The sequence below is a fragment of the Dipodomys merriami genome, unplaced genomic scaffold (assembly GCF_024711535.1).
Source record: "Dipodomys merriami isolate MVZ:Mamm:240054 unplaced genomic scaffold, mDipMer1.0.p SCAF_154, whole genome shotgun sequence".
Lineage (NCBI taxonomy): Eukaryota > Metazoa > Chordata > Mammalia > Rodentia > Heteromyidae > Dipodomys > Dipodomys merriami.
Genome location: NW_027202871.1, coordinates 2,598,488 through 2,613,420, shown reverse-complemented (window position 1 = coordinate 2,613,420; position 14,933 = coordinate 2,598,488). Strand labels below are relative to the sequence as shown.

The 14,933-nt window shown below is 40.0% G+C and overlaps 1 protein-coding gene across 7 annotated transcripts in view; it reads left to right on the top strand.

Annotated features, from left to right (window-relative positions):
• The window catches only part of Lekr1 (leucine, glutamate and lysine rich 1), a 101,433-nt gene that overhangs the window by 62,359 nt on the left and 24,141 nt on the right, over positions 1-14,933 (top strand). For all 7 annotated transcript variants that reach the window (XM_070022890.1, XM_070022888.1, XM_070022891.1 and 4 more), the window contains 3 exons: positions 2,353-2,434; positions 9,568-9,645; positions 9,992-10,195. In XM_070022890.1, coding sequence (XP_069878991.1) covers positions 2,353-2,434; positions 9,568-9,645; positions 9,992-10,195 — 364 coding nt within the window. The remainder of the gene's footprint in view (positions 1-2,352; positions 2,435-9,567; positions 9,646-9,991; positions 10,196-14,933) is intronic.

The following is a 14,933-nucleotide window of genomic DNA, read 5'->3' as shown; positions in this document are numbered from 1 at the left end:
AACAATTTGTTTTTTCCCTTCCCCTCCACAAATTATACCAACATCAAATACAGTGAAAGCAGGGGTTATACTGTGGGGGAGGGACATACAAAGCAAGAGTGCTTTAGTCTTAATGAGGGCAGGGGTTCTGTTGTGACATTTCTGCACATATGTATTATATGTACAATATGTATAATATATTCTAATTAACCTCCCTGCCCCATCACTCTCTCTCAAACACTCTCTGCTTCTTCAACAATTTCATGGGTTTCATGGTTCTGTTTTTATATATGCAAACAAACTACTTCAGCCATATTCATCCTCATTTGCCATCTCTCCCCCACTAACCAGAGCCTCTCCTGTGGACTTTCAACTTTCCAAAATATAAAATCTCATCCACCCTTTGGAGTTAGAAATTCTACCAGTTTCCAACAGATTTTATTCAAAATAACAGCCCTCATTTGTCTTCAGTATAAATCTTTAAAGATTCTGGCAGTATGGTAACTGACCTGTGGCTGTGCCAACTACACTTTTATGGGCAAATATCATGTTCCGTTCATACTTGTTCCAGCTTTTCTAGTTCAGAGTCAGCATGAAAGAAAAAGACTTTGGAATCAAGTAGACCTGAGTTGAACTAACTGAATGAACTTTGATAAATTAATTATTGTGATCCTTAGAATCTGCATCTGTAAAAAAATAAATATATTTCAAAGCATACTGTACATCATGAAGCATAATTTTTTTTGTTGGTTGTGGGGCTTACGCAGTGCTTGGGCCCTGTCCCTGTGCTCTTTTGCTCAAGGCACTATAGTGCTAGACCACTTTGAGCCACAGCACCACTTCCAGGTTTTAAGTGGTTAATTGGAGATGTCTCAAAAGGACTTACCCAGCCGGGCGCTGGTGGCTCACACCTGTAATCCTAGCTACTCAGGAGGCTGAGATCTGAGGATCGCAGTTCAAAGCCAGCCTGGGCAGGAAAGTCCATGAGACTCGTATCTCCAATAAACCACTCAAAAACTGGAAGTGGTGCTGTGGCTCAAGCAGTAGAGCGCTCGCCTTCAGCTGAAGAGCTGATGGACAACACCCAAGCACAGAGTTCAAGCCAGAGTTCAAGCCCCACAACTGACAAAAAAAAAAAGGACTTAACTGCCCGGGCTGGCTTGGAACCATGATCTTCAGATCTCAGCCTCCTGAGTAGCTAGGAATACAGGCTTGAGCCATGGCACCCAGCTTGAAGCATAATTTTTATTGATTAAAATAATTAAAAATAATATATGTGAGTGCATAAGCATAAAGATTTATACAAGTGTCCAGTAAATTCAGAACTTGTTTCAAATGAATTTATTTTCTGATTTAGAAAACTTGTTCTTTGTAAAACAAAGAAGGCAAGTTCAAGATTTATACACACAAATAATAATAAAAGCTTATATATAGAGAGAGTTAAAACACTTGAGGGATGAAACAGAATTTTTGTAATTCTTGTGTTTTGAAGTAATTTTTCTGGAAATAACAATTCATTTTGTAAGTTTCTTTCCCATCAAAAGAGGACAGCAGGGCTGTCCACGGATGGGGCTGGAGGGTTGTGGGGCCGGGATGCAGACCTCAGTTCTGAATACCGGCTAATGGCAGAACTGAGGTAAGTCAAACCATTTATTCTCCACATAGTAGACAAACTTTCTTGAATTATTTTCTTCAAATTCTGCCTACAGTTCCTGGTTCAGGATTTTGGAATCCACATTTGGACATCATTATTTTGGCTTTAAATGCCATCAAAATGACTTTTATGTGCTACCAAAAGTTAGTGGATTCTTGTCCATAAGCCTAGCAGGTAATTTATTTATCAATTTCCTTCCTGCCTGGGAGTCTCATGTGTGCTCTTTGCTTCCGGACCACAGGGGTGAGCTCAGGAAACCAAGTATTTCAAAAGTGAGCTATGTATATGATCAAAAATACATCTGTAAAAGTGCTGGAGGTATAGCTCAGTAGTAGAATGCTGGCCCAGCAAGCACAGAGCCCTGAATCCAAGCCCCACTACTGAAAAAAAAAAAAAATAAGAAAGAAAGAGAGAAATTTCTCTCTTAGCTACATGAGTTTCTTTTGAAAACACGAGTAAAATTTAGCATTAGCTGTTTGCAAATTAGCATGCTAATAGGGACAGGAAGAGGCCAACCAATCAGGTCTCATTAATCTGTGGGGTCATAGGGTGGGCAGGGCTGAGTGGTGGATGGGTAAGTTCCATATGCATATACAGGTGAAATGAAACAAACAGCTGCATTCTTCAGGATCCAAGTGACATATAGAATATGGTGTACTTCATGAAAGTATCTGGACCGTGGAACTATAGTGATGAAATGGTTATGTGTGTCATTCCAGATTTACAGTGTCAAGTGGAGGCGCTTGGGCTGAAACTTCAGAGGGTAACGATGGAGCTGGACAGGCACAAGGAAATGCTCATGTAAGATGATGACGTATGAACAACATTGCCCTGATGATGTCAGAAAGTTTACTCGGGAAGATCCCAGGGCATGTTTGGGTTCTCTTGGCAGTGAACCCATTTTGTCGACCACAGTGTATGATTACTTTCCTGGCTACTCTACTGGCTTATATTATATGTTGAAGAACCCATAAATATACCTAAATATTCTCTCGTTAAGAAACTTACCAATTGAATCACAACCTTTTGGATAAAATCAGATACAGAAACTGAACTTGCTCTTTTTTACATTTTTATTGTAAAGGTAATAAACCTTACATAAGTAAGGTAATGAGCACATTTCTCTTCCTTCCTTCCTTCCTTCCTTCCTTCCTTCCTTTCTTTCTTTCTTTCTTTCTTTCTTTTTTTCGTTCTTTCTTTCTTTTTGTTGGGCCTGGGCCTGAACTCTGGGCCTGGGCTCTGTCCCTCAGCTCTTCAGCTCAAGGCTAGAGATGAGCACATTTCTTTTAAAACACTGTTACCCCCTGCCTCATTTTCTCCCACATACTCATCCCTACTCTCCTTCTCCTCAAGATTTATAGTTCATTTCCAACATAGTGTCTAGTCAGTATCATTGTTGCATTAGTTCATCCTTTGTCCTGCAGTTTCTGTGATTCCCTTTTCCTTCCACAGACCAGATAAACTTATACATAAAAGGGTACAGAAAACTGAAACCAAAAAAAAAAAAAAAAAAAGAACTGCATACAGGGCATAATAAGAACCTCTCTCAATATACAAGATTATCACTGTGGTTCAAATACAGTAAACTTAATGTGAAATATTCTCTGAATTTATTTTCTTATCTTAATTGTCTGTCCAAAAGAAACAATATTGAAGTTGTTTCTTTTTTTTTTGGGGGGGGGGGTCCGGTCATGTGGCCTGAACTCTGGGCCTGGGTGCTGTCCCTCAGCTCTTCAGCTCAAGGCTAGCGCTCTACCACTTGAGCCACAACGCCACTTCCGGCTTTTTTCTTTTTGCTTATGTGGTGCTGAGGAATCGAATCCAGGGCCTCGTGCCTGCAAGGCAAGCGCTCTACTACTGAGCCACCTTCCCAGCCCCTGAAGTTGTTTCTTGAAACTACCAATTTTAGGTTCACAATGGACTTAGTTCCTTTGAAATGACAGCTTTATACATCATATAAGTGAGAAAATACTTGAAAGTAAATGGAAGAAAATGACCTTGTAAAATACTCAGAGCATGATTTCTTTTAAAAATTAACTTTATTCAGAAATGATACCAGAAACATAACATACCTAAATGATAATACTAAAGTAGAATATACATTTGAAAAAGCAAATTCTTTTACTTTGCATAGACTGGTAGCTTTGGTTTTCAGTTCCTGGATTTTGGAAGGATGAGCCTCAGAAGAAATATAAATATTTAGGGTGCTTAGCAACTAAATGGTTGTTTTGCTCATGGCTATTCCTAAGAACAATCTATTTACTCAAAGACCCAACAACATAAGACAAATTCCAAAAATACCACATCAAATTAATATATACTTAGGTTAGTTGTAGCAAAATGTTTTTAAATTACATTTTTATTATCTTTAAGTAGTTTCACACAAGAAGTTTCTGGAAGACAAGAAACATGGATACAGGCTTTTTTCATTGGTATTTCCTTCTCTCATCACATATCATCAGGAAAGGTTTTGCCCATAGATTTCTCATGGGGAAAGTTAGCTCATCCGGCCACATCTCCTGTGTGACACCTGCTCCTGGAGGGCCAAGAACCGATGGAGAAGTGAATAAACAGGTGGTGCCCACACTGGCCTTTGCTCCTGGGAGGCTCGTGGTTGCAGCAAATACAGAAGATAGGAGTAGGGTGCTTGCAGAGTTAGGGGAGACAATAAACATAGCAGTAGGCTTACTGGAAAAAGGAATGAAGGTTGCTGGTTTTTACATGAACTGACTTTTTCCAGAATTCTTTGTGAGACATCCCGCTTAATATTAGCACCTGCTTTTGTGGGCATTTGTAACCTATTCTATGACAAATGTTATGAGAAATGATGAGTTGAAGTAGAATGGAGCTGACTCACTGATGCTAATGACCTGCCAGAATTTGCCATCTAACCGTAGAAATGCTGGCGGCATTTTTACAGTTATAAAGTGAGTACTTTTGACCCACAGATTGACCTTTCTGAAAATTAAAAACTGAAAGGCGGAGCAACTGAGGGTAGCCCATGCTAGAGACCTTTTCTTCACACAGCTATCCAATATCTAAACAGTTGAGCATACGTGTTGTATGGATTTTAACGTAAGGGGAAAAGGCAGCCCATAAATGGATGAGACTTTCGGTTTTCCTCTGAGATTTTTAAAGAAAATGCTTCCTATGGCTTATGAAAACATTTGCAAGCAGAGCTCTTTATCAGTTAGGGTGTTCTGGGCTGAAAGTATGGGTTCAGTGGATCTTGATCAGCAGTACCATCTTGGTGTTCCTTCTGTCTTCAGCTTGCTGGCTTCAGAACTGGCTTCAGCCCAAAGCTAGCTCCCTCACAGTTCCAAGTACCAAATATAAATGGGGAGGGCCACACAGATGGGACACACACACACACACACACACACACACACACACACACACACACACACACACACACACACACACACACACACACACACACACACACACACACACACACACACACACACACACACACACACACACACACACACACACACACACACACACACACACACACACACACACACACACACACACACACCACTGCCCAGGGCCACCGAGCAGCCCTCTCTCACATCTCTTAGTGAGGACTCTTCATACACCCTTTCCTAAAGGAATCTCTGGGAAGGGAACCAGAACTGCAGTGAAGGTAGACCCAGCAGGACCAATCCTGAGAGCAGATGATAGTTGGACTCTGAAAGCCAGGAGTCATGCTGGTGAGCCAGGGGTGGTTGCTCAGTGGCAGAGCATCAGTGCTGCTCCAAAAAGTTCCTGATGAAGCTGTCTACGCATGTGATGCTCCAATTCAGGAAATAATGAGAGCTATAAAGGCTGTGGATGCAATTTTGTTGATTTTAAGTATATGTATATGCACACATAGATAGAATATGAAATGTGCTTATTACCCTCACGTAGATATAAATATATACATGTATATCAGGATAAAGATATATGCATAGTTTGTGTGTGTATGCGTGTACACAAGCGCACACATAAGATACGGAGTGGGAACATTCTCTGTTATTGGGAGGTAAGTATAAATGTTTTGGTTCTCTTCTTGTGTCTTTTCACTTACAGGATTTTTTTGTCCAGCACGCATGGGTGGCCTAGTGTCATTCCAGTGTTAACTGTAGCTCTGCTTGTCACATGACCCTAACTTGAATAGGCCAGGTTTGTCTGAGCAATTCAAACAAGTGTAGCCTATTGTTGGCCAGCATTGTTGTATACACACAGTGGGTATTGGAGTGGCAAGCTCCCACAGAGCTACTTGGGTGATTTAGCTAATACTAAGAGCTGCAAAGTCCAGAGCAGGGACAGTAGCAGGTGAATGGTCAGCAAGAATGATATATTTTTGATAGACTGAGCAAATGACCTTCCTGAGCAGATGACCTTTAAGATGGGAGTGACATCCCTTAGCTGGCCATGCCAACATGCCAACATCTGAGAGCAGGGGCGCAAGGACAGGCTCCGCATTCTTGGAAAGGAGTTTTACAGGTTCAGCAGGGCATGGGCCCAGCTACCGTAGACAGAATAATGGTGCCCCAAAGATGTTAATGTCCCCTGGTCCCTGAGATCGGTGGCTATGCTCCTTATAGGCATATGGCACTCGAAGATGGGATTAAATTAAGGACTTCAGATGGGGAATTTTCCCCGGGCTGTGCAGGTGTCCCAGTGCTACCATCAGGTCCTGTCAGAAGGGAGTCAAGTGGATGAAATCGTGGGAGATGTGGGGATGGAAGCAGAGGAAACTGTGGTGTCGTTGACAGAGAGGAGGCGGCTGCAGTTAAGACAGGCCATCTCTAGAAGCTTCGAGTGGCAAGGAAAGGCCTCCCAACCTCCTCACAAAGCAGTCCCAGCCACACCTTGGTTTCAGGACTCCAGCCTAGAGAACTGTACACTGGTTAGTGGGTTGCTGAACACAAAGCTTGGGATTCAAGTTTCCTCCACCACTGTGTCTAGGGGAGGGCAGCAGGAAGTTGGGGAAAGATTTTTAGACAAGAAAGTGGTCACAGCTTCAGGCGGCTGCTGCTTAGAGAACAGAGTGGAAATCAAGGAAAGTGTGAAGAAACCATGTTTCATGCAAGTGAGAAGCAGCCCAAGGCTGTGGTGAGGGGAGAGAAGGAAGGGCTGAAGTGTGTTAGCCAGGATTGCCTGTGGGGAAGGACACTGGAAGGGAAAAGGAAGAGCCTGAGGTTTTCAGCCTCTAGGTAGACAGTTGAGAGGCCTAGTCTCCAAATTTCGGCTCCCAGAACCACTACTGAGTAGTTTTGTCGCCTTAGGCCAGTTACTTCCTTTGTGCTCAGTTCTTCCAGTTGTAAATTAGGAGTACCGTCTGCATTGAGGAAATCTTTAAGGTAGCATTACTGTTATTATTGTGTTGAAGTGGGAAAAGTTGCAAAAGAGATTCAGTAAAATTGTTTAGGAAAAAAAACAAAAGTTCAAATCACAGTATGTATAAAAGAACCATGGCTATATTCTAATTAGAGAAAATCTTAGCACTTACACTATTAACAAAAAAAAGCAATGCTTTTGACCACATTGGCATTGAGATACATTTTAGATGGCAAAGTGGAACTATCCAGGAGATGGTTCAAGAATAGCTATTTCTTATGAAGGAATAAAAATGTATGCAGTAGTGAAATTAGGGGGAAATAGCCTGCCATTTCATGTTGTTTCCTTGGTCCTGACTGGCAGCAGCCGCTCGAGGCCTCAAGGAAGTTGAAGAGAAAGGATTAAGTTTGTTGAGAGTAAAGGAAGAATGTAGAGCTTAAGAGACTTAGGCACACTTTCTGTTCTTTCTAGTTCCTTCCATCTTAGCCAAGGGGAAGCTAACGATTGGGTAGTGAAGAGCATACGGAAGAAAGGACTGAATTAGCCTTCTATAAGGGAGGTTCTTGGGATGGCAGCCTATGGACTATAATAATGTAAAATAAGCATCACAAGGAGGTCCTCCTTCTCATTGGGAAAACAAGTGTGGGTCTAAACGTATCATAGAATTTATGATGGAGCTGTTCAGTCTCAAAGCAGTTTTATTTCACACACACAAACACACACTGAGATTTTCTCCTGAACTGTTTGAGGATTAGTTATAAACACCATGGCCTTTTACCCCAGGATAGTGATATTTTACATAACCACAGTTGACTAATCAGTGTCATAAATTTACATATATATATATATATATATATATATATATATATATATATATATATATATAAAACTTTAAACTCACACCCGTCTTTCAGTTTAGCTGTTGACTGAATGATAACCCTGTATGGCACTGTCCCTGCTGGGCAGGAGGATAGAGTTCAGCGTAAATATCTGATAGAGTCCTAATGAATGATTTGCTTTGTGAACTGAATTGGCTGTTGAAATAGAGTGTGACACAATCTGTCCATATTTAGTTAATGAAAACTCACAGGAGGAACCAAAGGCAATTATTTCCTTCTTTGGCAGGTCCAGTCTTTTAGGTAGATAAGGGAATAGCAAAGGGAAATTTTCTTCTAGCACCTGCTGTTGTCCAAGAGTCCTTAATTTAAAATAACTGCTAGGCCAGTGTGCCACGTTTCGGGCCATTGCTTTCTGGGTTCCCACAGTGGTGACATGTCTTTATAGCTGTGACACATGAAGAAGCACATGACAGCCCCCTCCCTTCCCCGAGATGTTCAGTGTAATCACAGGCCAGGCATTGCCTAACTTTTCAACAAATTTAATGGAGGAGTATTGTTCTGTTCTGCTCATAAGTCTAGAGAAGATATATTTTTAATTTTAAGTTGTACAAAGGCATTTCAATTGAAGTCAGATTATAAGTACAATTCATCTTTCTCTTGAGAATGAGTCACACATTTTTGTTCCAGTATATGATCATTTTTGCTATATTCTAAACATTGTGAATATTATGTTATAGAGACTCTGAATCTGTTATTTTCTATTAAAAAAATACTATTGGATTGGGGGTAGTTCATTTTAAGCAAATGGTTAACTTGTTTGGTCTCAAACTCCAAACTTTGTCTCTAGGACAGCAGCTCAGTCTCAGTTTAGTTCTTTTATCTTTAGGCTTCTTGGAATCTGCTCTGTGCACCTGGAGTTCAGAGCTCAGCAGAATTTGTGTTAGGCTGGGTAGGGTGGTGTGTACCTGTAATTCCAGCTTTGAAGGAGGTGTAGGTAGGAGGATTGTAATATATACATATATATATATATACATATACATACATATACACATATATATGCATGCCCAGAATTACAGTATAATATAATATTATGTATAGAACTTAGGGCCTCATGTTTATATATATATATATATATATATATATATATATATATATAAAATATATATTATATATATAAAACTTGGAACCTCATACATATATATATATACAATATGTATGTATGTATGCACATATATATATATATGTGTGTGTGTGTGTGTGTGTGTGTGTGTGTGTATGTATGTATTCTCTTCTATTCAGGGGTAACCTTTCACTTTCCAGCAGCTGTGGTTGCTCCAAACACTGTCCTCATTGTTTGGGCCAAAAAGCCAGGAGTTTTCTACCAGAGTTTACGTTCCTCTGCATGGTGCACCCCGAGACCTGCCTTCAGGCTTAAAATAATCTAAAAAAACAGCCTGACTTTATGCTAGTACCTCACTCAAGGAACAAGTTTCCCTGAGAAACTTCCTTCTCCTGGCTACTTTCCAAAACCTTTAGATAGGGTTTTGTTTGTTTTTGTTTTTAATGTTGTCTAGAGTTTATTCTTTATTTAGATACAGAGAAGTGTGGTAGAAGCTAATATTGCCTTTATTGAAGTGGATTGGGTGTTCATTTCTTTAAAGGAATTATAGTTGAAGATGCTGTGAAAATCTTTCTATAGAGGAGTAAAACAGTGATTTAGAAAAGCTTGTGCTTTTCTAATTTGGTGTAATTTTGTTATTTTAGGAATAAATCTAATGAAGCTGACGACTATCAACGAGAACTTAGAAAACTGAAGTTTGAATCCATTGTTTCTGAGTCACGGTATACACTGCAGATATTTTCACTAGTATTTTAATTAAAAATGAATTTGAAACCATATTTTAATATTATTTTATTTGAAATGTACTTCATTTTTTAATGTCCTTATTTATACATGCAGCCCCTACCTCAGACTTTTAATGACTTGTCATTGTTCACTGCTTTTGCCTGTGCCCAGATAGAACATTTAAAATCACAGAACTATCCATCTCCTCAACAGCTTTCATTTTTAAAAGTACATTTGTAGTCTATAATGTAAATGAGCTTTCTATAGAAGTACAAAATCACAGTATAAGAACATAGTATGTAATGCATACTGGCAGGGTTATTTTTCTATTCTTTTTTTTAGGCATACTAGGCTACTTAAAGAAAAAGAAGACTCTTTAATGTCTTGTCAACAAATGTATAAAACTTTACAGGAAGAGCTGACTGCAACAGAAAAGCAAGAAGATGACCTGAAAAGAAGAACGAACCATGCAGAAAATGAACTAGAGATAACCAAAAGTCTTCTGAATCAAACTAAGGAAGATGTTTTAGCCCTGAAAAATGAAAGGTGCAGTCTTACAAAATTTTTTTATGTCTAAGTCGATATTCCATATAGTTTCAAAACATCAATGTCTGGTTTGTTATAAAAACATTAAAACACAGGATTAAAGATTTATTTCACCTGCAGTCACTGTACTTCATCACCTAATTTTCAGGTGATGAAACCAGAAACCATGGTGAATGTGTTGAAACCCCACAGTTAGTGACAGCAGAGATGGAGTTCAGATTGCATTTAGTGTGAGATTTCTGTGGAAAAAGATGGCAAATGATTGCTGAAGTCTATTAGTTTTCAAGAGAAAAAAAAAACTTTCATAGAAAGGTATAAGAAGTCCTTTTTTATACCACACTTCCTGTTTCTTGGCTCCTGCTTTTCTTTACTCCTCCTCCTTTTTCCGCATATCTCTTTGAGAATCTGCCCCAGGCAAAGATACCTCCTCCTTTAGTGATGTCGAGAAGCATATTGGCCCAGTCTTCCAAAATATTTTTATTCAGTTAATTTATCTTTAATCAGTCTATAATAACTTTTCAACTCTGCTTTCTTTTAATTTTCATTAGCTTAGTATGTCTTGGCTCGTTCCTTTTCAGTCCTTTTTAAAATGCATATCTGATACTCACATAAATTTTGTTCCTCTTGTTGGTTTAAAAAAGTTGTTAGTCTTTACTAGATTAGTCCAAGCTAGGTCCTAGTGGCTCATGCCTGCTATCCTAGTTCAAAAGCAGGTCAAGCAGACAAAAATCCATGAGATTCTTAGCACCAATTAACCAGCAAAATGCCGGACTAGAGACTCAAGTGGCAGAGTACTACCTATGAGCAAAAAACATCTGAAAGTGCAAGACCCGAGTTCAAGTCCCAGTAGCAGAACCAAAAACAGAAAGATTATTCCACTTACATCTATTGATAAATTAGCAGTTGTTTGTTGATAGATTGTCAGTAATTCTTCTAGAATTATTATTTTTTAGAAGAACAGTTTTGGTAAGACCAGGAATGCTTATTTTGTCCTTTCTGTGTAGACAGCATATGATGAGTTCTGCTTGTTTTTCTTCTTCCTATCATCACTTTTTCAAGTTCGAATTATTTTATTTAATTACTATAATTTGGAAGCTTCATACTTTTTTACTCTTTATAAAGAGGTTTTAGAGGAATTATTGTCTGTCTCTGGCTGCAGTCTGAGGAAGTGATTTTTATAAATATATTGAAGCTCAGCTGTATCAGTAGAAACATGCAGGGCCCTCTGCAAGGTCGCTTTCAAACAGCACTCTCCCTGGAACCAAACATATTTAGCTGTTTTTATTTTTCTTATGATTAGAGTCACTCCCTCTGCTCTGAGCACTTACCAGAAGGGCGGCTTCGGGCGGCTTCTAGAGAGTGGCCATACCATATAATGCCCTCTTGCTTCTCGCCTCATTTTCTTGTATCCTTGCCCCTGCTCCTCTCTCCTGTGAAGAAACAGGTGAGACATGACTTTCTCCTCATTGGTACATAAGGTTTTGAAGTGGTGTCTGTTACACAGGAAAGATTAAGATGTACTTGTCACAGTTATACGATTGTAGCATTTCTCTTAGACATAAACATTCCCCTTTTCATGTTCCAGGCTGCTTCCAGATTTTGTCTGTCTTGGTTTCTACTCTATCCTAGAGCCTAGCACATAAATATTTGTGAGTGCATGCATGAAGGAGAGAATGAATCTGTCATTTGCTGTGGGTAATTCAGCCGTCGGCCCGGTACCCACCAATAACCAGAGAACAGGCTCTCTATATCTATAATGTGGGTTAGTAACTGATGCCATGACAATGACCCTCAGTATAACATTTTCAAATCAGCTACATATCACAGTGGAAACCACAGGTTTATTCACTGAGCACTTATATATGCTCAATGAATCTATGTAAAACATGGTGAATCTTTCTCCCCTTTTTCCCTCCCAACCTTTCTATTTATGTCTCAGGCTCCTCACACAATGCCTCAAGTCCTCTCAGTGCTATTGGCAGACCTGTGTCGTCTTGTCTTGGCCTGTGCAAGAATCCCGCAGCCCATTCTCTTTTTTTTTTTTTTTTTTTTTTTGTCAGTCGTGGGGCTTGAACTCTGGGCCTGGGCGCTGTCCTTCAGCTCTTCAGCTCAAGGTGAGTGCTCTACCACTTGAGCTACAGCGCCACTTCCGGTTTTCTGGTGGTTTTTATTTGAGATAGGAGTCTCACGGTCTCTCCTGCCCGGGCTGGCTTTGAACCGCGATCCTCAGATCTCAGCCTCCTGAGTAGCTAGGATTACAGGAGTGAGCCACCAGCGCCCGGCCCGCAGCCCATTCTTAAGCCAGCCCAACGGCACTGGAGTGTTCGACACCTGTGAAGCAGGTGTCATTTTCCACTTTTCATACATGAGAACACTAAGGTGAGCCAAGGCTGAACTTCAGGCTCAGGGTCACAGAGCTGACAAAGACAGAACAGAACTCTCAGTGTGTTACATTGGGTCTTCAGCTTCACATTTCCATCTACACAGCTAGCACACTTTCCTCTGTGTTCACTTGAAGGGCTGTTTGGTCAGCTTCAAGGTGTGACCTCTGTCTTCTCTCTCTCAAGCGTGTTGTAGCAACAAGTGTTCAGGGGACGCTGGTCCTGAAGGAAACCCAGTGTTGTGCCTTTGTGTCCCCTCTCCCATTCCATTTCTTGCCCCCTCTCATGCTCGGGACTCTTCTGTTCACTCGATAAACATGAGAGATGTCCTCTCTCTAATGCCTCAGCAAAATCAGAAGAACAGCTGTATCTCCAGGTTGGAAATAGAATAGAAACTTTGACAACCACATTCTAAAAGGAAACAAATGCTTCATGTTTTGTTTCTTTACTGAAGCTTGTGATGTTACCAAAGAAAGTAGAGGCAATGAGAAGTGGTTAAGGATATCTAATATTAGATATACAAAAAAAGAATTCAGGGCTCCGTCATCCCATAGTGTGGCTTACAGAATTAGACCAGCAGAGGTGTAAACCACCCCACCTTCCACCCCTCCCCACCCCCGGCCAATGTCAAGCCAAGGCAGCTTAACCACTGGAACACTCCTTTTCTTTATATACGAGATGGGCAGTTCTAACAGCTGCAGAATACTGATGTGTCTCACTTACATGTTTTAGGTTGCAGACACTCAGAATGTATTATTTTCCTCCTTTTCATCATTCTCTAGGCTAGCCACTCCTCGCTAATTTTTATGCCCTGCTCTGTCCATGTAGATATTCAATAACTTGAGTTCAAAGTTATCTGCTGTATGCCGTTAGCCGTGAAGGTGAACCCCTACAGCCGCTCCCCATGGATGCTGTTCTCTTGGTTTAGAGCGTTACCAATGAAGGATTTCAAGTACTGTCTGTCTAAGAATCACCTCTGTCTCTGATTTGCTATGCCCTGTGAGCTCTGGGAGCAGCCGTCTCCCCAGCTTCCCATGGTAGCTCACACCTACACTTTTCTGTGGAGGCAGAGGTGGTGGTAACATCAGAATCATCCCTGTGATTGACAATATGAAGACGTCTCTAAAAGAACAACTCATGAAACAGAATTTAAATCTGTTATTTTGGCATTATGGTTTGACATTTGTTTAAAGTTACATTTTTAGCTATAATTAAAGAAATCTGGATTTTTTTGCATGTAAATAAATTCTCATTTTCTTTTTAGCCTAAGAGTGTTTAAAGTTAAATGTGTTTTTTAATGAAAATTTTAATTTCTTAATTGTAAGTCTATCCTAATTTGCCTATTATGTTAACTCAAAAAATGTTAATAGAAAACGATCTGATGAGATGATAGAGAGGCCCCCTCTGCGCTGTATGTAAAACAAGGCAGCATGACATCATGCAGAGGGCTCAAGGCCCACATAAGCTTGGGCTGGCTCAGCCGCTCACATCACCTGGGAGAGTCTTGTACTGCTCTGTGATCATTTCCTCTAAGAATGTGGGCATTGTGTTAACATATTTCTAGGGAATAACCAGAAAGAACCACAAGTATTCCTTGAGTTAAAACATTGCTTAACACATAGAAGACACTGATACATTGGCTAGATGGATGGATGAAGGAAGTAAATTTAATTCCAGTTAAGGAACTGATTACAGAATTTGAACATGTAAAGCTCCTCCTAGTTTTTCTTTAGGCTAAGAGAACTGCTGACTTGCTTTTAAAAGAAAAATCAGAGCTAGGAATAAAGCATGTAGTGGTAATCTATCTGATTCTGAGTAAAATTCAGATTTAAGGCTGAAAACTGTTTTGTTTCCTATAATATCAAAGTATGAGCATCTCAGAACAGGTCCTGAAGAGACAGGCAGGTATCTAAACAGCTGTACACCTTCAGCTTTGCATAACATGGACTAAGCTCTTATAATGATTCTGATTCCTCATAATTCCTCTCAATTTTTAACAAAAAGTCCCACATAGTCATTTCTCTTTTAACTTCCTTCCCATGCAGGGTTGTTTCGTCTTGTCACTGTCTCAAAATGGTTTTGTAATGTGAGTGGTATTTGAGCATTTTCATGGAGTACTGCATACATGCAGCTTTCACTTTGGGAATCAGGATGATCTTTTTCACACATACAATCATCTCTATGCATCACTCACTGCCCATTTTATTCTAGTCAAGAATAAGTAGAGCAGCTGGACTTGGATGGCTCATACCTCTAATGCTAGCTACACAAGAGACTGAGATCTGAGGATCACAGTTCGGGCAGGAAAGGCCATGAGATCCTTACCTCCAATTAATCACAAAAATCCAGAAGTGGAG